Here is a 25,194-nt window from a genome sequence, read left to right on the forward strand (position 1 = left end):
CGGCATGTGGCTGCCACCTGCGCCCATCCCTGGACACCTGCGCCTTGTCCATGCAGACCCCTGGCTGAGGCCAGCAGCCTCCCCTGAGCCTTCACTAATGGCCAGATAATTAAAGAGCAATTTATTAGAGCAGTGGTAGAGGAGAGGGTGAGAGAATGGCTCCATCTCCCCCCTCCTCTCCATCCTGCCCTCCCTCCCCCTGCCTCCCTCTTCCCCAGCCCCCTCCATCCCTCCCTCCCCATCAGCAGCAGCAGCATTAGTCTGAGTGAGGAGGCTGCAGGACGCACCATGTCCCCCCAGCCTGTCCCTGCTCAGTGTGGAGGGGCCACACAGCACATCTGGGGTTGAAGCCCCCCCACGTCCAGACCTTCTGCGGACCCCCCCTGAGCCATCACACAGCAATATCTGACCATGGAGAGCTGGCTGCCCTGCTGGAGCCTGACTGCCCTGCTCTGCTCATTGCTGGGCAGTGGAGACACGGCTGCAGGTAGGTGTTCCTGAGGGCAGGTGGGTGACCACCCGTTATAGACAGATATGGTGGGGGAGCAGCGTTGGCCACAGTCTGGCTGCGCCTTGGGGGTTTCTCCTGCAGCATGTGTTCTTGTCAGGGGTTTTCATTAACCTATTACTATTTTATTTTATGATTTTGCCAGGTAGTTGGGACCCTGTGTAATAAATTCCGCCCATCCCATAAAATCTGCCCCAAACACCCACCTGTTCCAGAGATCTCCACCACAACCCTGCCATTGTTCTTCAGAATCTGCCTCCTAGTTCTCTTGTTCTATAAAATCTACCCCCTAGATCTCCTCTACAGAAAATGGCTTGTGGGCCACCTCTAACTGCCCCACAGACTTCCTCTTGTTCTATAGAGTCTGCCGCCCCCAATGCATCACCTCTTGTTGCCCTACAGACCCCTTCTTCTTCCAGATGTCCCATCCCCCCTTTATGTAGCTCCATAGATTTCCCGTTCTTGCCCCGTAGACTCCTGTAGGTTGCCCTCAAAGATCTCCTCATGATGCCTCATAGACCCCTTCTGTTTGCCCCTCAGTCCTCATCTAGCTCTGATCTCCGATGGCATCTGCATTTGCTGCAATCATCTCACCTGATGCTGCAGACGCTTCCCCCTGGTTTTCCTGGTCTGTAACCCCTGAAGGGTGGTCTCTGCTCTGTGCAGAAGCCGAAGACATCCGAGTCCATGCACTGGCTGCAGATCTGCTGCTGGAATTTATTTAGCCACCTGTGGGGCAGGAAGGGTGAATGGGGGGGGGGGGGGATGTTGCTTGTCTTTCAATGCCAGTACAACGCATTGGTGGTCGTGTTAACCCCTTGCCTACTGAACGAAGGTGGTCTGGCTCGTGGGGTCCGCTTGGCCGCCTCCCATTTACCCCGCAGCCCCTAGCAACACACCGCACTCTACTCTGACTGGCTCACCTGGGTTGGAGGGGTTAATTTCGCTCTTGAGGGTATATCTGGACAATAGATGTTAGATTTGCCAACTGGGGGTGATTGTGGTGGAAATAGAACATATTTTGGCATTTCTTGTGGTATGTTACAGCGATTTTAGCTCTCTTGAGAGTCTCCCCCTCCCCCCGTCCTTCTCTGCAGAGCAACAGAAAATATTCTTCATTTCCCAGCTCCCAATTCGCTATCACCCACTACCACAGATTATGTATAACGGATGCCCTCAGAAGGGCGGGACTGTGGGCAGTGCAGACCCCAGTAACCAGGCAGACAGAGGGTGTCACATGGCGTGTGATGTATAGGTAACGACACGTGTCCTGAATATTCAATCCTGCCAATTATTGGCATACGCCATGCTGGCCAGAGGCTGCAGGTTCCCGGTGATGGGAATATACATAGCGAAGTTCCTTGTGGAGTCGCCATAGAGACAGTGGCCAATGATAGCAAGTAGCGTTCAGCAGTTGCTGTCTATATCAGTGACTGAATCCATCCTTGCTGGAAATTATTGGCTATTATTGGGTCATGGAGGCCCCAGGTACTTAGTGGGGGGATAATTTACCACAGGGGTAGTAATTGTTTTTTAAATGGACAATGATGCCTGTATTGATGTCAATGATGGCTCTTGTGAAGGATAAATCTCTGGGTTGGTTTTGGTCTTTGAAAGAGCCATTCCTGTAAAGGTGCCTCTTTCATAGTACAATTTTTTCATCAGATGTGATCTCTCAACGCAATTTGGACGATCGTAACTAATCAGAAGACCATTATCGTTTGCAATTATCTGATCATAATGTTGATCAGAAACAATCTTTCGGCCCCACTAACAGAAGGAAAACTGCTAACCAATCTGATGAGATTGATGAAATCGATTCCATTAAACTGATTGAATTGGATAGCAGCTTTCCTTCCATTAGTGGCTGACCAGATCGATCTTTTCTGATTGATTTTACGATCAAATAGGCTGAACTGTTTTCCAAAGAGTTGTATTGTTAATGGCCACTTTTTTAAAGAGGCAGAATTCTAAAAGCATAAGAGATGAATGCAAGTCGGGGATCTCAGCACACTTATAGACTTACAGGGGCACTGTGACACTGACAGACAGATACTTGGGCCTTAATGTACTACTGACAGAGACTGGGACTGCACTCTGACAGGGATTGGGACTGCACTGTGACAGAGACTAGGACTGCACTGTGACAGAGACTGGGACTGCACTGTGACAGAGACTGGGACTGCACTGTGACAGAGACTTGGACTGCACTGTGACAGAGACTGAGACTGCACTGTGACAGAGACTGGGACTGCACTGTGACAGAGACTGGGACTGCACTGTGACAGAGACCGGGACTGCACTGTGACTGAGACTGCACTGTGACAGTGACAGGGGCTGTACTGTGACAGAGTCTGGGACTGCACTGTGACAGAGACTGGGACTGCACTATGATACTGACAGAGACTGGGACTGCACTGTGACAGAGACCAGGACTGCACTGTGACAGAGACTGAGACTGCACTGTGACAGAGACTGGGACTGCACTGTGACAGAGACCGGGACTGCACTGTGACTGAGACTGCACTGTGACAGTGACAGGGGCTGTACTGTGACAGTCTGGGACTGCACTGTGACAGAGACTGGGACTGCACTGTGACAGAGACTGGGACTGCACTGTGACAGAGACCAGGACTGCACTGTGACAGAGACCGAGACTGCACTGTGACAGAGACAGGGACCAGGCTGTGACACCAATAGAGACTAAGGCTGCATTATGACACTGTCAGAGATTGGAGCTGCACAGCGACACTGACAGAGACTGAGTCTACACTATGATACTGACAGAGACTGACACTGCACTATGATACTGACAGAGACTGGGACTGCACTGCAACACTGACAGACCAGGATCACAGTGGACACTTACAGAGACTGAGGACTGTGTCACCGCTGTTACATGTTGGTTGCTCGATAGAGATATATATATATATATATATATATATATATATATATATATATAATATATATATATATATATATATATATATATATATATATACCAATATAAGTTATGTTTTAGTGTGCTACTAGGGGCCTGTCCCTTTAGGAACACGTTTTGTATTGATTCCCCCGAGGACTCTGCATTGGTATTTATATTATTGACTTTGACAGTGACCCAGACTGTCCTGAGACACCACTGACTGATTAACCTCTATCGTATTGCTCTCATAGTGTTCTCTTCTGATGACCACTCTGGGGGTAATTTAAGATGAGATGAAAGAAACCTGGAGCAGCTGGTCAGAGGCCTTGTTCCCCTTTTTCACCCTAAACCTTATTAATTGATCTGGACCACTTTGCCATATGTGCTCCAGTAATCTTTGCATCTATATTTATACAGTCATCCTTAAAATGCCACCATTTCAGTGCTCTTTCCTCCTCTGACCCCTTGAACAATCTGTGAGTTGAGAGCAAGTCTGTGGAGTCAACCTGGGGAAATACAAGACCCAGAGCTGGGGTGGGGGAGAGCCTGAGGAGCAACCTAACTGGGTGGAGGCAGAAAAGGGAGTTGGAGACCAATACAGGGGTGAGAGGGAAGCAGTAGATCAGGGATGGGGATATTAGAGGCAAGAGAAGCTAGAGATATCGCAGGGCAGAGAGCAGAAATCGGGGCAAGACAGACGGAGACTGAACTTAGAAGGATCCATAGATCAAGGCAAGGACAGAGCAAAGAGCCAGAGATCAGGGCAGGGGCAGAGTGAAGAGACAGAGAGCAGGGCTGGGACATAGTTAAGAGCCAGAGATCAGGGCCGGGGCAGAGTGAAGAGACAGAGAGCAGGGCAAGGGCAGAATGAAGAGCCAGAGATCAGAGCAGGGGCAGAGCAAAGAGACAAAAGATCAGGGCAGGGGCAGAGTGAAGAGCCAGAGATCAGGTCAAAGGCAGAGCAAAGAGCCAGAGATCAAGACAGGGGCAGAGCGAAGAGCCAAAAGATCAGAGCAAGGACAGAGCAAGGAGCCAGAGATAAGGTCAGGGGCAGAGCAGATAGCCAGAGATCAGGGCAAGGGCAGTGTGAAGAGCCAGAGATCAGGTCGCAAGACAGACATCAGGGTGGTAAAAAGAGAGGAGGTGCAGGGTAAGGTCAGGAGCAGAGCTTGAGAGTTGGCGATCGGGGCCAGAGACAGAGGAGGACAGCTAAAGATCCTGGTGGGATCAGAGCAGTGATCCAGAAATCAGGACAAGGGCAGAGTGGGTAGCCAGACATCAGAAAGAAGGCAGCGCGGGGAGCCAGAGTTCAGGCTGGTGGAGAATGGAGACAGCCAGAGATCAGTGGAGTGGGGCAGCAGGGAGACACATTATGGCAGGGATAGAGTGGGGAGTTGGATCAGTGTAGTGGCAGACTGGAATAGGAGGCTGGTGTTGTGGCACAATGAACTGGAAGCAGGAGGGCATCTGGAAATCAATGAAGAGACAGAGTAGGAATCCAGATTTCAGGGCAGGTGTAGAGCAGGGGTCTGAAGATCAGGGAGGGGCAGAGCAGGAGCGAAGTGATGCACTAGAGATCACAATGGGGCAGAGAACAGGTGAGCCAGAGATCAGAGTGAAGAGAGATTGAGGATCCCAAAGTCAAGGTGGGTGTGGAGTCAGAGGTCATGGCAGGAAACCAAAGATCAGGGTGCAGCCTGGGTGGGGAGGCAAAAGTCAAGGCAAGTCATTTCTGGCAAGGATAAAGCAGAGAGACAGAGAACATGACAGGGAGAGATTAAGGATCCAGAAATCATGGTGGGTTACTGCAGGGATCCACAAGGCCAGAGGAGATAAGGATCTGGAGGTCAGGTGTTGGGTACTCTAGGGATCCACAGGGCAGAACGAGATTGGGGATCCAGAGATCAGGGGTGGGCTACTGCAGGGATCCACAAGGCAGGAGGAGATTGGGGATCTAGAGATCATGGGTTGAGTACTGCTGGGATCCACAGGGCAGGGCGAGATTAGGGATCAAGAGATCAGTGGTTGGGTGCTATAGGGATCTGCAGGGCAGGAGACTGGTGATTCAAAGATCAGGGTTGGGGTACATCAGAGATCTGAAGGGCGGGAGGAGATTGGGGATCCAGAGATCAGAAGTGGGGTACTTCAGGGATCCACAGGGTGGGTGAGAAGATTGTGGATTTAGATATCAGGCGTAGGGTACTGTAGGGATCCACAGAGCAGGGGGTGATTGGGGAAAATTAAATGGAGATACGTATTGGAATTTGTCCCAAGGCTGCACTTTATTGGCCATCAGAACTACAAAATGAGGATTCAGTGAAGACCATGAAGTATTGGCAGCTATCAGTTACTGCTAGGGACCAAGTGTAGTCATGTATCCAACATGAAGTGGGCAGAGCACCTAGAGATCAACAAAACCTCAGAGAAGTGAGAAGGCCGAGCACCTAGATATCCACCAAACTTAAAGAGACTCTGTAACAAAATTTTCATCCTTATTTCTTCTATCCTATAAGTTCCTATACCTGTTCTAATGTGCTCTGTCTAACTGCAGCCTTTCCTACTTGCACGGTGGCTGTATTATCTCAGTTATATGATCTAATCTTCTCTCCTCTGTCGGGTCTGTCGGGCTGAGGCAGTCAAGCTGAAATGTGCTGTGCTGCTTGTGATTGGATAGAAGCTATACATGCCCTCTCCAGGCCCCCTGCACACTTTGTATGACTCACACACTGAGCTACTCTCAGCCTATCACTTGCTATGTCTTTTGTTTGTAAACACTGCATAAAAATGGCAATTACAAGCCAGGATTGCAGCAGGGAGTGGCAGAAACAGCACAGAGGGGCCCAGGAGAACATAATGAATAGAATTGTATGCTTTTTATTGTAAGAATTTTAGAGTACCGATTCTCTTTAAGTCAAGTGAGGAGGCAGTGCATCTCAGTTACAGAGTGATAAAGTCTCTTCCAGAGTACAGAGTCACTGGATGTTGCAAAGGCATGGCAATAGTGATTGCAGAGGTTGTGACCAGACCTGGGTCTCTGGACCAGAGTGCCTAACCAGGAGTCGCACTTCAAAAGATCTATAAACTCTCCATTAGGCATATGCTGGTATTGATCACGTCTATATGTATTTTAAATAGTGATAATCATTAACAGAATCTGACAATGCAGCTGCCCTCCCCCCCACCCAGGGCCGGGCCGAGGCAGAGGCTGAAGAGGCTCCAGCCTCAGGGCGCAGTGTAGGAGGGGGCGCACAATTCATTCAGCTGTCATTCCCGATTGTGTTTGAAGCACAATGAAAGAAAAGGACATACATAGCAGTGACTGCAAGCCAGATAACTAGAGATTAAGGTGTTGGGGATGTTGGGGTCCCTGGGGCGCCTCTTAGTCTAATAGCAATCATTGTGTGACGGCTGGGGTGGCAGGGATGGAGGGGTGCACTTTGCTGTCTCAGCCTTGGGTGCTGAAGGACCTTGTCCCGGATCTGCCCCCACCCCCTGTTTACACCTCTCTGACACTGCAATGTCCCCTCCCCTGCTTACACCTGACTCTGCAGCTGTACCCTCCCCTGCTTTCACCTCTCTGACACTGCAGCTGTCCCCTCCCTGCTTACACCTCTCTGACACTGTGGCTGTCCATTTCCCTGTTTACACCTCTCTGACACTGCGACTGTCCCCTCCCCTGCTTACACCTCTCTGACACTGCAGCTGTCCCCTTCCCTGCTTACACCTCTCTGACACTGCGGCTGTCCCCTCCCTTGCTTAGATCTCTATGACACTGCAGCTGTCCCCTTGCTTGCTTGAACCTTTCTGACACTGTGGCTGCCCCTTTCCCTGTTTACACCTCTCTGACACTGCAGCTGTCCCCTTCCCTGCTTACACCTCTGTCACTGCGACTTTCCCCTCCACTGCTTACACTTCACTGACACTGCGGCCGTCTCCTCCCCTGCCTTCACCTCTCTGACACTGCGGCCTTTCCCTCCACTGCTTACACCTCTCTGACACTGCGGCCTTCCCTCCACTGCTTACACCTCTCTGACACTGCGGTTGTTCCCTCCCCTGCTTACATTCTCTGACACTGCGACCTTCCCCTCCCCTGCTTACACCTCTCTGACACTGTGGCTGCCCATTTCCCTGTTTACACCTCTCTGACACTGCGACTGTCCCCTCCCCTGCTTACACCTCTCTCACACTGCAGCTGTCACCTACCTGCTTACACCTCTCTGACACTGCAGCTGTCCCCTTCCCTGCTTACACCTCTCTGACACTGCGGCTGTCCCCTCCCTTGCTTAGACCTCTCTGATACTGCAGCTGTCCCCTTGCTTGCTTGAACCTCTCTGACACTGTGGCTGCCCCTTTCCCTGTTTACACCTTTCTGACACTGCAGCTGTCCCCTTCCCTGCTTACACCTCTCTGTCACTGCAACCTTCCCCTCCACTGCTTACACTTCACTGACACTGCGGCCGTCTCCTCCCCTGCCTTCACCTCTCTGACACTGCGGCCTTTCCCTCCACTGCTTACACCTCTCTGACACTGTGGCCTTCCCTCCACTGCTTACACCTCTCTGACACTGCGGTTGTTCCCTCCCCTGCTTACATTCTCTGACACTGCGACCTTCCCCTCCCCTGCTTACACCTCTCTGACACTGCGGCCGTTCCCTCCCCTGCTCACACCTCTCTGACTCTGCAGCTGTCCGGCGACCGGCGTGCAGAGCTGAGAACAGAAAAGCATAGATCTCAAAAGCAGGAAAAATACCATCAGAGCCAACAAGAGACAGAAGAACCCAGAGGGTGGAACTGGGGCTCCTAGTAATTAGTAATGGGTGCATATGGTTCAAGGGGTGTAACTAGAGGGGGCCTAGAGCGGTGTGGGGCCCTAACTACTAACCTTCCCTTCCACCGATACAGGGGACTATACTTCAGGTCAGTTGTTTTTGTGGCGACACTTGTTATGGGTGTGAAGATCATGATGGCCACACTTGATTTATGTCCCGTGCGAGATGGGCCCCCGGGCCCGTGAAGGGCACCTAGGGGAGGCAAGGCTTAGGGTGTGACCATTGGGGAGGTCCCATCAAACTTTTGCTGGGGGGCCCTATGAATTGTGGTTATGCCACTGATGTGGTGCATTAAGTTGTTTAATTGTCCAAACACTGAGCTCTCTGTTTCATGTACAAAGCAGGTCCATTAAATGACCCTTCATCTTTAATACTTTCCCTCTCTGTTTTTTTATGTGTCAGACCCCAGAAATGGAACTGGTTTGCTGAGTCGCGATGAGCAAGGTGATGACTCTTTCAAGGAACCAGCAGCAGAAATTCTGGCCTCGCTTCTCCAAACAGGAGTGTTAGACGTTGAAAAGGCGACAGGCTGGAGGGCTCCTGGTGAACATTCCTTCTTGGATAATAAATCCTGGAGTCTACGCAAGGAAAAAAAAGGAAAGAAAAAGTCACCCAAATCTTTGGCATCCATAGAAAGTGTAGCATCTTCAGCAGCTCCTGATAGCCAAGCCAGTGGAGTTTTGTCTACTGAAAGTACAATAAAGTCACCTGGGTTAAATACAGACAACAAGTCCTCGGTTTGTGCGGGATGCAATGGTGATGATTACACTAATGGGAAGTCTCCATCAAGGTCTTTGCTGTCTGAAAATGGTGATGGGAAGGTGGAATCTGTCACAGGTTTCATCTGGCCTGTTGGCCAAGGAACAGTTGACCTGGATTTCAGAAAGAGTTTTGTCAAAGGCGATAAACCTTCTGCGGCTGAAAGCCAAGAAGATTCAGGAAGCGGTGACCCGCACTTCAAGGTTTCCTCAAGCCAAGCTACCCATTCTACATTATCTGAAACTGGGTGGAATTTACACAGTTTCTTTGACATGGCCACTTCCACCCCCTCTCAGATGTCGCCTACTGGGAGCAGTTCCATGCTGAGCCCATCTACAGAAAAAGCCATCAGCCCGGATTCTGCCGAGATAGACCATCTCCTGCAAGTGTCCAGAGAGACGTCTGTTCAGTCTCCATCGCCTTCAGGTACTGAACTGGGCAGTGACACCCTATACAAGTCCCAGAAAGAGGTCAGTTTTGAGGCAGGAAAATCTCAGGGTCCTTATACGATGTTGGAGAAAGTTTCAAGCCATTCCACAGCACAGGGAGCTCAAGGGAGCACTGATATTGCAGTGGTCACAGAAAAAGCACAAGTAGATACTTTATCTACTAGTGTCCCATCTAACATCCCAACAAAACCCTCTGAGCCCCCCTCTGACCTTATAGACATAGATTATAGGGAGCCCTCTGACTTAGATGACCATGACCACTTTGGCTACCCTCCAGGTGGTGACTCCACCAAGGGCTTTCATGATAAGCTTGATCCTTGGCACAAGCACTTGCATTATGATGACTTTTCACCCTTTGATTACCTTTACCCCACCCCTCCTTTCTACGCAGATGGATACGAGGAGGTGGGGATTGAGGATGACGATGACGATGAAGATATTGAGGAAGCTGAAGACGCAGATGATGATATCACCGCCAAAGATGTCCGGAACTTCCCCAAAGTCAACACTATGGCTCCTAAGATAAAGACTTCAGTGGTCGATGAGAAGCCAACCAGCCGACAAGACTTCCCGTACCGTGGAGAATCGTACCCCAAACCTCACCCTGACGTGAACAAGGATCAAACGCACACCATGGCGGGCACAGGCGAGAATGGGACCGAATGCAAGAATGGCTATGTGAGGCGTAACAACTCCTGCAAGTCACTGTGTGACATCTACCCCACCTACTGCTTTAATGGCGGGCAGTGCTACATTGTGGAGAACCTTGGGGCATTCTGCAGGTATGGCTTATAATTATTACATTTCTCTGTCCCTTGACTCCATTAACTTCTATAAAGTACTGTGTGATATCTCGTATCTGCAGGCACTATGATGAGACTATGATGAGGCACTGCAATAAAACTAGCAGAGAGGCACTCAATGCTACTGGCTAATCTGTTCTTTGGCACTGTTATTGGCCTGAGGAAGGGGGCTTGGACCCACAAAATGTGTTGCCTGTGCTAAATAAATCCTTTGTCTTACGAGACTGTCATTATTGAGATAAGCCACCTCATCCTTTAAGTTTTTAGTGTTTTTAACATAGTTTTATTAAACCTGGGCTCCTCTTTACCCCATTGAGCGTGCTTTACATACCACCCCACCCCACAGAGGTTGGTGGGGTCCGTTCTGGCCTCACCTGGTTGACACAGTTGTGAGAGCCAGTCCCTTTTTAACCAGAGAGAGCAACCCCATCCAGTCCAGGCTGGACACCCTGAGTGCATTCGGGTTTTCTCCACCTGCTTCCAGTGGTTGGTCGCTCCCATTGCAATCAACCCACTTTTGTGACTAGACCTTTTATCATTTACTATTCTCTTGTTCGAACACATACTACGCTCCTAGTGACATCAGGGGAAGCGAGGACACAGCAACGCAGGCTCAGTGGTTTTCAGACTTTAAAGTCTGAAATTCTGGAAGTGAACTGGAGGCGGGGCCGGAGCATCGGTGAGTGGCTGCGCCGCCACAGGATGTCTGCGGGGGACCATTAGAAACCCCGGGTAAGTTCAACTCATTTTCCCCCTGACTCCCCTACAGTATCCCTTTAAGTGTGAATGGGCCCTACGGCCCCTTTTACACTATGCGCTGAAAAACTGCTGCGTTTTAACTTTCCATAGCAGTGCACTGTCAAAAAGCTTTCAGCTAAAACGCATATCATGTGAACAGAGAAATAGGGAAGCATGGACATTACCTTGAACATCAGTTGTCCATTAATATATAACAGCAACTGATATAGTATAAAAGGACCCTAAGTGTATTTTGTACCATATTTAAATGACAGACATTTTATAGCATTAAAATAATTTAACAGGCTTAAAAACCTGATTGAAAAATGAAACAGGTATGTGTACGACTTTTAGGACATGTTGAAGTGATAACCTGGAATTAGCTTCTGAATTCTGTACTTTGGCGTCATAATTTAGCATGTCACTCATGAGAGGACATTAGAAAGTGTCATTCAGATTTAGGAGCATAAAACCAGTATGAGCTGTATGACAATGAGACAATGCTGACTCCTCCGATGACATCAGAATCAGAATCAATTTATTTTCGCCAAGTAAGTTTGCACCTACAAGGAATTTGTCTTGGCAGTTGCTTAACAAACACAAACAAAAATAATACAAGGACAGACAGTGTGAATATTACAAGTTAAGGACATTATAAGTAAGCAGTATAAGTAGTGGCAGTAAGCAATGTGAGAATTGTTCATGTTTAGTTCTGTGCTGATTACTTTCAAGTCCTAGCAGCTCTAACGTGGTTCAGCAGTATGGCTACCGCTTGAGGAAAAAAACTGTTCCTGTGTCTAGAGGTTTTGGTAGCGATTGACCTGAATCTTACTCCTGAAGGCATGCGCTGGAAGATGGAGTGGACAGGGTGAGAGGGGTCAGAGGCAATTTTGGTTGCTTTCTTTCTGCACCTGCTAGTGTAAACATCCTGCAGGGAAGGTAAGCTACAGCCAATTATCCTTTCCGCTGATCGGATGATGCGCTGCAGCCTCCCCTTTTCTAATGCTGAGCAGGAGCTGAACCATACAGTCATAGATGATGTTATGGTTGATTCGATGATTGCAGTGTAGAACTGCACCATTAGATTTTGAGGTAGGCCAAACTTTTTCAGCTGCCGCAGATGGTACATTCTCTGTTGTGCTTTCTTGACAATAGTGGCAGTGTTGTTGTCCCATTTTAAGTCGTTTGAGATCGTGGACCCAAGAAACTGGAATGACTCTACTTGGGTTATTGTGGATCCATTTATGGTTAAGGGGAGGTGCTGGGGGGGAGATCTCCTAAAGTCTATTATCATCTCCATGGTTTTGAGAGCATTTAGTTCCAAGTTGTTACATCTGCTGCTGTTCAGGAATCTGGCTGATGTGACATTGCGGTGCCATTGTTGTCTTGTGGTGTTAGCAGAACAATGATCCAGCAGATGTCCCACTCCCCAGCCATTCACTCTGCTCTCTTAGTGACCTCTGACCCCTCCACTAATCCAGCCAATCATATTGTGACCGGTGCCCTCCAACCTACCCCCAGAATGGCTCTGTGTCACTGCATGGCACCTGTCTACTCCTATGAGAGACCTCTGCAGCAGTGAGATAATGACATCATACATACCTCCCAACTTTTTGAGATGAGAAAGAGGGACACTTAAGCCACGCCCTGCCACACGCCTAATCACGCCCCCGACACAACCCTAGTCATGCATACCATAAAGATTTCATAAGAAAAATATGTTGTTTTATAATTCAAAACACACTGGTTCTTTCTACCCTGGCTCATTTTCTTTCATATTAACATTTTAAAATGAATAATATATCAATTTGAAGGATGGAGATAAAGTTTATGGTCAATCAACAGGGGCGTAGCAATAGGGGGTGCAGAGGTAGCGACCGCATCGGGGCCCTTGGGCCAGAGGGGCCCCGAAGGGCCCTTCCTCAACTACAGTATTAGCTCTCTATTGGTCCTGTGCTCATAATAATCACTTCTATAGATACTTTGAATAGTGGTGATCACTAACAAACTGCTCCCCATCCCCTTCTTGCACTTCTGACACTGTAGTTGCCATTGGCAGGTTTTGGTGCACCGTATCAATTGCTATGTATAGAGAGCTCGGGGGGCCCCATTGTAAAACTTGCATCGGGGCCCACAACTCCTTAGCTACGCCACTGTCAATCAAACACATTTTGTACTAGACAAATATATATATTTACATAGAAAGAGGGACAAAGTCCTATAAGAGGGACAAATAAGGAGGAAAGAGGGACATAGGGACAGAGGTACAGTAGGGAGCTATGCATCATATCTAGTGGTGGTCATCAGGGCCGGGACAAGGTTCCCCAGCAACAGAGGCTGAGCTTCCAAAGTGCGCCCCCCCCAAAGTAGGTCATTTGGGTGGTCAAAATTCTAAAATTATTAGCCATAGAGGGGGAGTAAAGCCTCATACACACAAGGCACAAAACAAGGCAAGCGACACACACACAAATAAAAAAAACTGTGACAGCTCGTCGCCGAAGGTCCCTCCCCCCGCCGGAAGCTTCGCTCACTGTGTGTGGGTTGCTGTCGCTAGTCCGCATACACACGGCGGACTAGCGACAGTTGCGGCGAAAGCTGTTGCAGGTGATTGGCCAAGTCAATCGCCCGGTGACAGCTCTGAGTAGCAACGGTTCGGGGCACGCACGTCATACACACGGGCGACCTGTCGCCACAACACATGCCACATGTGTATGAGCCATTTGACTGAGGGCATTGCAGTACTGAGAACACACATCTGGTCACTCACAGTGGCAGCTATTGATGTGTGTGATTATCAGATAACTGTCTGCCCCTCTCCAAACCCCCTTCCCCCTCCATACCGGTCTCATTCTAGGCATGGATGATTCCAGACATCCATATAACAGCTGCTTCCCTGTCCCTTCGTCCAGTCATCCATGGGCACGGTGTTGACAGTGAAAGGTTCACTGCTTCCTCCTGAATGAGATCAAGGGGGGATTCCCTCCTCCCTGTCCAGTCCAGCCACAGCTCAGCTCAAATGTTTTACACGGGTATCGCTGCAGGAAGCCACTTCCGTTGGAGCTGAAGTCGGCTTCCTGCTGTTGCCTAGCAACACAATGCCATAGCCGTGCCTGTTATCTCTCTGATGACAGCACGGCTGTTTGAGTCACAAGCACACTGATTAGGAGGATGGCAACACTAGGGGACTCGGGCAATTGCAATGCAGTCATAAATGTGACAATCCGGAGCTTTCCCACTTCACTCCTTCCTGTGGCTTTTGCCCACTGCTGTGCCAAGTACTTCGGAAACTTGACCAGCCATACGCCTGTGTTCTGCTTGGCTACGCTTAGGTCCAGCTCCTCTTTATCAGCATCCACAATCAGTCTCTCCTTTCCACCACTGTAGCAAGTACATGTGCACACAGGAAGGAACTCAAGCCAGTGCACACTTCAGTACGGAACACAGGATGGGACACAAGCAGGAACAAATAGCGCTGGTGAATGCAGCAGGCAGTCGGCCAGGAAGATCACACAGAACTGCGGCAGGTGGGGATAGCACAGAGGACTGCGCCCCCTGGTGGCTGCGCTCAGAGGCCCCAGCCTTCCCAGCCTCTGCCTCGGCCCGGCCCTGGTGGTCATATGTGACCTCTAAGGCTGGGTCCACACTAGACACAGTTGCAGGACGGACACTGCAGTCCGGATCAGGGGAAGATTAGGGGAAGTACCACTGTACTGCAAACTGATGAAAGTGCATCAGTTTTGCACCAGTTTCCGTTCCGTTTCCGTTCAGTTTTTCCCTGACAGAAAACGTCTCCATCATTAGGAAGGAGTGGGAGGATTTTTTTGGGCCAATCAGAAAGCTCAGGCTATCGGTTTTCACATCCGTTTTTTGCCTGTGGAGCTGGAGATGCGTTTTCTCATTGCTTTCACTACCCCTGTGTGTATCCGTGGTCCTGATCCGTTGCGTGAAAATGCAGCAGATCCGGACCTTCCGTTCAGGTTTTGAAAATGGGTCCCCGCAAACGCAGACGGATCCGTTTTTTACTTGGGTGAGGCTGGCTGCTATTTTAAACATTAGTATCCGGGACTCCGTTTTTCATCAGGTTTGAAAAACGCAGCCACGGATACGTTTCCGGACCTAGTGTGGACCAGCTCTTACTTCTTCATGGTAATATTATTATTGAATTATAAAGCACTAACATACTCCGTGGCACTGTACAAAGTAATAAAGTGACATGGGATACAAAACAATACCGAGAATGGTGTACACTAATATACAAAATATATAATTGGTACAAAATACAGAATCGGTGGTTACAGTGGCAAAAGTAACATGAATAAAATGTATAACAAAATCCAAGACACAAAAGGATGAGCTGCCCTTGTGAGTTTACAATCTTAAAGGGACACTACAGCAAAAAACTGTAAAATTTAAAATATGTGCAAACATAGACAAATAAGAAGTACGTTTCTTCCAGAGTAAAATGAGCCATAAATTACTTTTCTCCTATGTTGCTGTCACTTACAGTAGGTAGTAGAAATCTGACAGAAGTGACAGGTTTTGGACTAGTCCATCTCTTTATAGGGGATTCTCAGGGATATATTTATTTTCAAAAGCACTTAGTGAATGGCAGTTGCTCTGTCCAACTGCCAAAAAACTGTGTCGCGAGCAGGAAAGCTGGCCAGCATTATTGTTTAAATCCTTTTTAGAGAATATCTTTATAAAGAATAAAAGCCTTGCTGAGAATCCCCTATGAAGAGATGGACTAGTCCAAAACCTGTCACTTCTGTCAGAGTTCTACTGCCTACTGTAAGTGACAGCCACATAGGAGAAAAGTCATGTATGGCTCATTTTACTCTGGAATAAATGTACTTCTTATTTGTATATGGTTGCACATATTTTAAATTTTACAGTTTTTCGCTGTAGTGCCCCTTTTAAGGAATTGAAGGGGGTGGGGGGAAGCAAGAGGTGGGGTAGTATACAGTAATCATACCTAAAGGCAGTGTGTTTTTAGGATATCTAGTGAATGCAACTTGGCCTTGGGTCAAAGGGAAAATGGCCTAAGGTAGAGTGTACAGGATCTTCTCAAAAAATTAGCATATTGTGATAAAGTTCATTATTTTCTGTAATGTACTGATAAACATTAGACTTTCATATATTTTAGATTCATTACACACAACTGAAGTAGTTCAAGCCTTTTATTGTTTTAATATTGATGATTTTGGCATACAGCTCATGAAAACCCAAAATTCATATCTCTAAAATCTAGCATATCATGAAAAGGTTCTCGAAACGAGCTATTAACCTAATCATCTGAATCAACTAATTAACTCTAAACACCTGCAAAAGATTCCTGAGGCTTTTAAAAACTCCCAGCCTGGTTCATTACTCAAACCCGCAATCACGGGTAAGACTGCCGACCTGACTACTGTCCAGAAGGTCATCATTGACACCCTCAAGCAAGAGGGTAAGACACAGAATGAAATTTCTGAACGAATAGGCTGTTCCCAGAGTGCTGTATCAAGGCACCTCAGTGGGAAGTCTGTGGGAATGAAAAAGTGTGGAAGAAAACGCTGCACAACGAGAAGAGGTGACCGGACCCTGAGGAAGATTGTGGAGAAGGACCGATTCTAGACCTTGGGCGACCTGCGGAAGCAGTGGACTGAGTCTGGAGTAGAAACATCCAGAGCCACCGTGTACTGGCGTGTGCAGGAAATGGGCTACAGGTGCCGCATTCCCCAGGTCAAGCCACTTTTGAACCAGAAACAGCGGGAGAAACTCCTGACCTGGGCTACAGAGAAGCAGCACTGGACTGTTGCTCAGTGGTCCAAAGTACTTTTTTTTCAGATGAAAGCAACTTTTACATGTCATTCGGAAATCAAGGTGCCAGAGTCTGGAGGAAGACTGGGGAGAGGGAAATGCCAAAATGCCTGAAGTCCAGTGTCGAATACCCACAGTCAGTGATGGTCTGGGGTGCCATGTCAGCTGCTAGTGTTGGTCCACTGTGTTTTATCAAGGGCAGGGTCAATGCAGCTAGCTATCAGGAGATTTTGGAGCACTTCATGCTTCCATCTGCTGAAAAGCTTTATGGAGATGAAGATTACATTTTTCAGCACGACCTGGCACCTGCTCACAGTGCCAAAACCACTGGTAAATGGTTTACTGACAATGGTATTACTGTGCTCAATTGGCCTGCCAACTCTCCTGACCTGAATCCCATAGAGAATCTGTGGGATATTGTGAAGAGAAAGTTGAGAGACGCAAGACCCAACACTCTGGATGAGCTTAAGGCCGCTATTGAAGCATCCTGGGCCTCCATAACACCTGAGCAGTGCCACAGGCTGATTGTCTCCATGCCACGCCGCATTGAAGCAGTCATTTCTGCAAAAGGATTCCCGACCAAGTATTGAGTGCATAACTGAACATAATTATTTGAAGGTTGACTTTTTTTTTATTTTAAAAACACTTTTCTTTTATTGGTCGGATGAAATATGCTAATTTTTTTAGATAGGAATTTTGGGTTTTCATGAGCTGTATGCCAAAATCATCAATATTAAAACAATAAAAGGCTTAAACTACTTCAGTTGTGTGTAATGAACCTAAAATATATGAAAGTCTAATGTTTATCAGTACATTGCAGAAAATAATGAACTTTATCACAATATGCTAATTTTTTTAGAAGGACCTGTAGAACCTAGTTTTTATCTGGGGGACATTCTGCTGCCTGGTTACATTTTTGGGGGGGACAACCTGCCTAATTGTTTTTTGGTGAATATGTACAGGCTGGCCTATTGCCATACTTCAGTCTTACAGGCCATGCTTTACGCTAACTTGGACACAACCAATTCCACAAAACGACTGTACCTTTAACTTTTGGGAAGGTGTGCCCCCCCCCCCCCCCCTCTTCTCTTCCCCGGAGGATTTCAGTGTTACCCATAGGCGCTGTTTTCCCTATGCCTCTGCTGGGAGTGATGGGATGTCAAAGAGAGTACACCTCTTTGCATGGACATTGGCATTGTGGAGTTTAGGAAATCATAGTATGGGCACACGGTAATCTCCACGCTGGAATCACAGCCACAGTTGTGAAGATTTTGCTGTGCAAATTTTGTTTAGTGTACCAGACAGTGGAGGCTGATGTCATCTGATGGCATCCATCTCCAGTGGCGTAGCTAAGGAGATGTGGGCCCGATGCAAGTTTTACAATGGGGCCCCCCATGCACTCTATACATAACAATTAATACGGCGCACCAAAACCGGCCAATGGCAACTACAGTGTCAGAAGTGCAAGAAGGGGATGGGGAGCAGTTTGTTAATGATTACCACTATTCAAAGTATCTATAGAAGTGATTATTATGAGCACAGGACCCATAGAGAGCTAATACTGTAGTTGAGGGAGGGCCTTCGGGGCCCCTCTTGCCCAAGGGCCCCGATGCGGACGCTACCTCTGCAACCCCTATTGCTACGCCCCTGCATCTGGCCACATTATGCCGGTCAGAGATGACTTCCAGTTTTGTGTGTATTTTTCTCCCTACGTTCCACATGTCACATCTATTCAGTGCCATTTTTCTCAAATGCCGATTTAAAAAATGAAGAGTAAAAAAATTGAAGATTAAAACGTGCAGATTGTGGCGTGCGCCACAAACATTCAGATCAAACACAACTGGCTAGAGCAGAAGTGTTCCCAAGTCCACTGATGAGGAGTCCACCTGATGAGGAGTCCACCTGATGGGCTCGGCAATCACAGTGAGCATTATGGGAAGCAACACTTTGAAATGGAGATAGTGGATAAGGTAAACGTTATAAAAAAAACACCCAGAGAGACCAGGAGCCCAAATAGTGCAGCACGTTCTAGACTGGGCTAAAAAATTCAAAAGGTGTGCAGGGCCGGTTCTAGACGTTTTGCCGCCTGAGGAAAACTTGTGAGGATGCGCCCCCCACTCCGCCATATGTAGTATAATTGCCCCCAGTATAGATTGCCTAGAGGGGGTAGCAGCCAGGAAGGGGGGAAGCGGGTACAGTTGTGGGGAGGGAGGGTCACACCCCCCTCTCTCACCTGGGTCCCTCCGTCCGTTCTCCCCCTCCAGCTATGAGCGCAGCGTGTCAGGCAGTGGGTGGGGAAGTGATTACTCATCTCTTCCTTCTGCATTCCAAGCACTGCGTATCACAGCTCGTCTCCTCCTCAATGCCGCCCACTGTACTGGCGCAGGTACAGTGGGCAGCATTGCAGGGAGTGATGAGCGGTGGTACGCAGCGCTGGAACGCGGAAGGAAGAGGTGAGTAATTACTTCCCCGCCTCCTCCCCACCGCCGCTGTGCCTCCTCCCCCCACGGCCAGGCGGGCTCCACCCCCCCCCACTTCCATTGCCTGAGGAACCTGCCTCACCCCACCTCATGGGCGGCCCGGGGCTGAAGGTGTTGTACTCACAAAGGTGAGTTGCATTTCTGGGCATCCATCCAATTACCACCTGTGGAGAATAACCGTCTCGAATTGGGTATGGGCAGGAACCGTACGTCGGTCGCACTCCAGGAAAGGATCCCGGGGCCCAAAGGCTCAAGGAGGTCACCCCTCGGGTGGGGGAGGGGGGGGGGTCGGCTGTATATGTAGACCACAGAAGAGGAGAGGCGTCAAACAGAATAAAAATAATTAAATGTTAAACTCACATGAGGATGGCTTGCCTCAACAATAACACCACTTGTGGTTCAAAAATTGCTTAATAGCTCAAGAAAAACAAAAGTTTGCTTTCTTAGAACAGAAAGAATTTGCGATAATTCAGGTTGGAGTGAGCTTGAGATGTCTCCCAGTGCATCACTGCTGAATATATGCAAATTAACCATTGCTACCCTTAGAAGCTAAACACACTTCCAAAACCGCTGGAATGCAATGATGTGTCAGCTTGTTAATTTGTACAGAGCCATAATAATCCAACATGCATACACACTGTTTCGGATTGTTTGATCCTCATCGGTGCATCGGAAAGGCAATGCATTTCGTGAGCCCAAACGCCTCACTTCATCAGGTTGACAATCTGTGCCAGGTGGACAACAAGTATCAGGCGACCGATGCTGATACTTGTTATCCACCTTGTACAGATTGTCGGCCTGATGAAGTGAGAAGTTCTGGCTCACGAAACGCGTTGCCTTGTGTTATTAAACAGTTTTTGTACCGTAAGTGGTGTCAAGACACCTCATGTGATTTTAACCTTTTACTTTTTTTATTCTTTTAGTCACCTCTCCTCCTCTGTGCTTTATTTTGAAATGAAGTTTTAATGGCAGTTAGATCATTTGCCTTCTGTCCCATCTGCAACTGTCGTTACATCACGACCGAGGGATGTAAATAAGCTGCGGTCTCCATGCACAGAGCAGATCTGGCTGTAGGACTGGGGAACATTAGCACACCCCCACATCTCTCCTACGTGAAGGAAATACTTCTTCACTTTAACTTAAATCTGTCGACTTCACGTGGAAAGAATTCGCAGCTTGGCTGTCGCTAGCTGGGCCTTAGCTGATGGCGGGAGATTTACGCATGTCTGCTCTGCCAAACCTGAAGCTAGGGAGGATAAGGTGACTGAAAAAAATACTTGCCACAACAATTGTATCACTCTGTTCCACTAATTCACCTACTCTGATCTCCAGGGAAAGGGGGCTGCATGCTCAGTGATGTGATTGGTCTCTATAGAAGGATAGGAAAGATTCTCAGCGATGTCGCTGGTCTCTAGCGAATGGACAGGCTGCATTCTCTGTGATGTCACTGGTCTATAGTGAATGGATAGGCTGCATCCTAAGTGATGTCACTGGTCTCTAGTGAATAGATAGCAGCATTCCCAGTGATATCACTGGTCTCTAGTGAATGGATAGGCCGCATGCTCCGTGATGTCACTGGTCTCTAGTGAATGGATAGTCTGTATATTCAGTGATGTCACTGCTCTCTAATGAATGGATAGGCTGCATTCTCAGTGATGTCACTGGTCTCTAGTGAATGAATTGGCCGCATTCTCAGTGATGTCATTGGTCTATAGTGAATGGATAGGTTGTATTATCAGTGATGTCACTGGTCTCTAGTGAATAGATAGGTTGTATTATCAGTGATGTCACTGGTCTCTAGTGAATGGATAGGCTGCATGCTCAGTGATGTCACTGATTTCTAGTGAATGGATAGGCTGCATCCTCAGTGATGTCACTGCTCTCTAGTGAATGAATTGGCCGCATTCTCAGTGATGTCACTGGTCTCTAGTGAATGGATAGGCTGCATTCTCAGTGATGTCACTGGTCTCTAGTGAATGGATAGGCTGCATTCTCAGTGAGGTCACTGGTCTCTAGTGAATGGATAGGCTGCACTCTCAGTGATGTCACTGGTCTCTAGTGAATGAATTGGCCACATTCTCAATTATGTCACTGGTCTCTAGTGAATGGATAGGCTGCATTATCACTGATGTCACTACTCTCTAGTGCAGGGGTCCCCAACCTTTTTGAGCCCGGGGCCCACTATCCCGACCAAATTTTTTTCCGGGGCCCCCCTGGGGGCGGGGGGAGGAGTGGGCGTGGCTAGTGTCGGCGGCAGCAGCCCCCCCCTTTTTTCCCAGATTCCACAGTATAGCAAGTACAGTTTCCACAGTATAGCAAGTACAGTTAGCCCAGTATAGCAAGTACAGTTACCACACTATAGCAAGTACAGTTAGCCTAGTATAGCAAGTATAGCTACCCCAGTATAGCCAGTAGTTACCCCAGCATAGCAAGTACAGTTAGACTAGTATAGCAAGTATAGCTACCCCAGTATAGCAAGTATAGCTACCCCAGTATAGCAAGTATAGCTACCCCAGTATAGCAAGTACAGTTAGACTAGTATAGCAAGTATAGCTACCCCAGTATAGCAAGTACAGTTAGCCTAGTATAGCAAGTATAGCTACCCCAGTATAGCCAGTAGTTACCCCAGTATAGCAAAGTACAGTTAGACTAGTATAGCAAGTATAGCTACCCCAATATAGCAAGTACAGTTACCACAGTATAGCAAGTACAGTTAGCCTAGTATAGCAAGTATAGTTACCCCAGTATAGCTAGTACAGTTACCACAGTATAGCAAGTACAGTCAGCCCAGTATAGCAAGTACAGTTAGCCTAGTATAGCAAGTATAGTTAGCCCAGTATAGCCAGTATAGTTAGCCCAGTATAGCCAGTATAGTTAGCCCAGTATAGCAAGTACAGTTACCACAGTATAGCAAGTACAGTTAGCCTAGTATAGCAAGTATAGTTAGCCCAGTATAGCCAGTATAGTTAGCCCAGTATAGCAAGTATAATTACCCCAGTATAGCTAGTACAGTTACCACAGTATAGCAAGTACAGTCAGCCCAGTATAGCAAGTACAGTTAGCCCAGTATAGCCAGTATAGTTAGCCCAGTATAGCCAGTATAGTTAGCCCAGTATAGCAAGTATAATTACCCCAGTATAGCTAGTACAGTTACCACAGTATAGCAAGTATAGTTAGCCCAGTATAGCAAGTATAGTTAGCCCAGAATAGCAAGTATAGTTAGCCCAGTATTGCCAGTATAGTTAGCCCAGTATTGCAAGTATAATTACCCCAGTATAGCTAGTACAGTTACCACAGTATAGCAAGTATAGTTAGCCCAGAATAGCAAGTACAGTTAGCCCAGTATAGCAAGTACAGTTAGCCCAGTATAGCAAGTATAGTTAGCCCAGAATAGCAAGTATAGTTAGCCCAGAATAGCAAGTATAGTTAGCCCAGTATAGCAAGTATAGTTAGCCCAGTATCGCTGCCCCAGTGTCGCCAGTACAGTTAGCCCAGTGTAGCCTCTCCTCTCCCCCGCACAGCCCCCCGTGGCCGCCGCTCCTGTTACCTTACGAGCGGGCGGTCGCTTCCTTGTATTCCCCATAGCTCCTCTCCTCTTGCAGCACCTCGTATTACAGCAGCGCTTCCCGCGCGGCTGCTGTAAGGAAGGGTAGGAAATAGGGCAGCGGCTTCCTGTAGCGGCAATCGCCGTTACCATGGGAACGCTGCCCGCCTCCTTCCCTCCTTACAGCATGCGCACAGCAAGCGCTGCTGTAATACGAGATGCTTCAAAGAGGAGAGGGGCTATCGGGAATATAAGGAAGAAAGCGGCCGCCCGCTCATAAGGTATCAGGAACGGCGGCCGCTGGGGGGAGAGGGAGAAAGGCCAGATCTGCCGCGGCCCCCCAGAAATCTGCCCACGGACCCCCAGGGGGCCGCGGCCCCCAGGTTAGGGACCTCTACTCTAGTGAATGGATAGTCTGTATACTCAGTGATGTCACTTGTCATAGTGAATGGATAGGCTGCATTATCAGTGATGTCACTGGTCTCTAGTGAATGGATAGGCTGCACTCTCAGTGATGTCACTGGTCTCTAGTGAATGAATTGGCCACATTCTCAGTGATGTCACTGCTCTCTAGTGAATAGATAGGCTGCATCCTCAGTGATGTCACTGGTCTCTAGTGAATGAATTGGCCGCATTCTCAGTGATGTCACTGGGCTCTAGTGAATGGATAGGCTGCATCCTCAGTGATGTCACTGGTCTCTAGTGAATGGATAGGCTGCACTCTCAGTGATGTCACTGGTCTCTAGTGAATGGATAGTCTGTATACTCAGTGATGTCACTGCTCTCTAGTGAATGGATAGGCTGCATTCTCAGTGATGTCACTGGTCTCTAGTGACTGGATAGGCTGCATTCTCAGTGATGTCGCTGGTCTCTAGTGAATAGATAGGCTGCATTCTCAGTGATGTCGCTGGTCTCATGTAAATGTATAGGCTGCATTCTCAGTGATGTCACTGCTCTCTAGTGAATGGGTAGGCTGCATTCTCAGTGATGTCACTGGTCTCTAGTGAATGGATAGGCTGCATTCTCAACGATGTCACTGCTCTCTAGTGAATGGATAGGCTGCATCCTCAGTGATGTCACTGGTCTCTAGTGAATGGATAGGCTGCATTCTCAGTAATGTCACTGGTCTCTAGTGAATGGATAGGCTGCACTCTCAGTGATGTCACTGGTCTCTAGTGAATGGATAGTCTGTATACTCAGTGATGTCACTGCTCTCTAGTGAATGGATAGGCTGCATTCTCCGTGATGTCACTGGTCTCTAGTGAATGGATAGGCTGCATCCTCAGGGATGTCACTGCTCTCTAGTGAATGGGTAGGCTGCATCCTCAGTGATGTCACTGGTCTCTAGTGAATGGATAGGCTGCATTCTCAGTAATGTCACTGGTCTCTAGTGAATGGATAGGCTGCACTCTCAGTGATGTCACTGGTCTCTAGTGAATGGATAGTCTGTATACTCAGTGATGTCACTGCTCTCCAGTGAATGGATAGGCTGCATTCTCAGTGATGTCACTGGTCTCTAGTGAATTAATTGGGCGCATTCTCAGTGATGTCACTGGTCTCTAGTGAATGGATAGGCTGCATCCTCAGTGATGTCACTGGTCTCTAGTGAATGGATAGGCTGCATTCTCAGTAATGTCACTGGTCTCTAGTGAATGGATAGGCTGCATTCTCCGTGATGTCACTGGTCTCTAGTGAATGGATAGGCTGCATCCTCAGGGATGTCACTGCTCTCTAGTGAATGGGTAGGCTGCATCCTCAGTGATGTCACTGGTCTCTAGTGAATGGATAGGCTGCATTCTCAGTAATGTCACTGGTCTCTAGTGAATGGATAGGCTGCACTCTCAGTGATGTCACTGGTCTCTAGTGAATGGATAGTCTGTATACTCAGTGATGTCACTGCTCTCCAGTGAATGGATAGGCTGCATTCTCAGTGATGTCACTGGTCTCTAGTGAATTAATTGGGCGCATTCTCAGTGATGTCACTGGTCTCTAGTGAATGGATAGGCTGCATCCTCAGTGATGTCACTGGTCTCTAGTGAATGGATAGGCTGCATTCTCAGTGATGTCACTGGTCTCTAGTGAATGGATAGGCTGCACTCTCAGTGATGTCACTGCTCTCTAGTGAATGGATAGTCTGTATACTCAGTGATGTCACTGGTCTCTAGTGAATGGATAGGCTGCACTCTCAGTGATGTCGCTGGTCTCATGTAAATGTATAGGCTGCATGCTCAGTGATGCCACTAGTGTTCAGTGAGTAGCAGTATATAGACGATATTCCCTTGTCATGCATGACATAGTACAGGCTTTGTGTGAGCAGATATTACTTTATAGTGCATAGACCTTAGCCCTCTTAGGCTGTCAGA

The 25,194-nt window shown here is 48.1% G+C and overlaps 1 protein-coding gene across 5 annotated transcripts in view; it reads left to right on the plus strand.

Annotated features, from left to right (window-relative positions):
* Positions 1–231: 231 nt before the first annotated feature.
* The window catches only part of CSPG5 (chondroitin sulfate proteoglycan 5), a 90,155-nt gene continuing 65,192 nt past the window's right edge, over positions 232–25,194 (plus strand). For 4 of the 5 annotated variants that reach the window (XM_068235305.1, XM_068235306.1, XM_068235307.1 and 1 more), the window contains exons 1-2: positions 232–487; positions 8,662–10,249. In XM_068235305.1, the coding sequence (XP_068091406.1) occupies positions 412–487; positions 8,662–10,249 (1,664 nt within the window). In that variant the 5' untranslated portion in view covers positions 232–411. The remainder of the gene's footprint in view (positions 488–8,661; positions 10,250–25,194) is intronic. The other variant, XM_068235310.1, reaches the window with a different exon arrangement.

This window comes from Hyperolius riggenbachi, chromosome 5 (genome assembly GCF_040937935.1).
Source record: "Hyperolius riggenbachi isolate aHypRig1 chromosome 5, aHypRig1.pri, whole genome shotgun sequence".
Classification (NCBI taxonomy): domain Eukaryota; kingdom Metazoa; phylum Chordata; class Amphibia; order Anura; family Hyperoliidae; genus Hyperolius; species Hyperolius riggenbachi.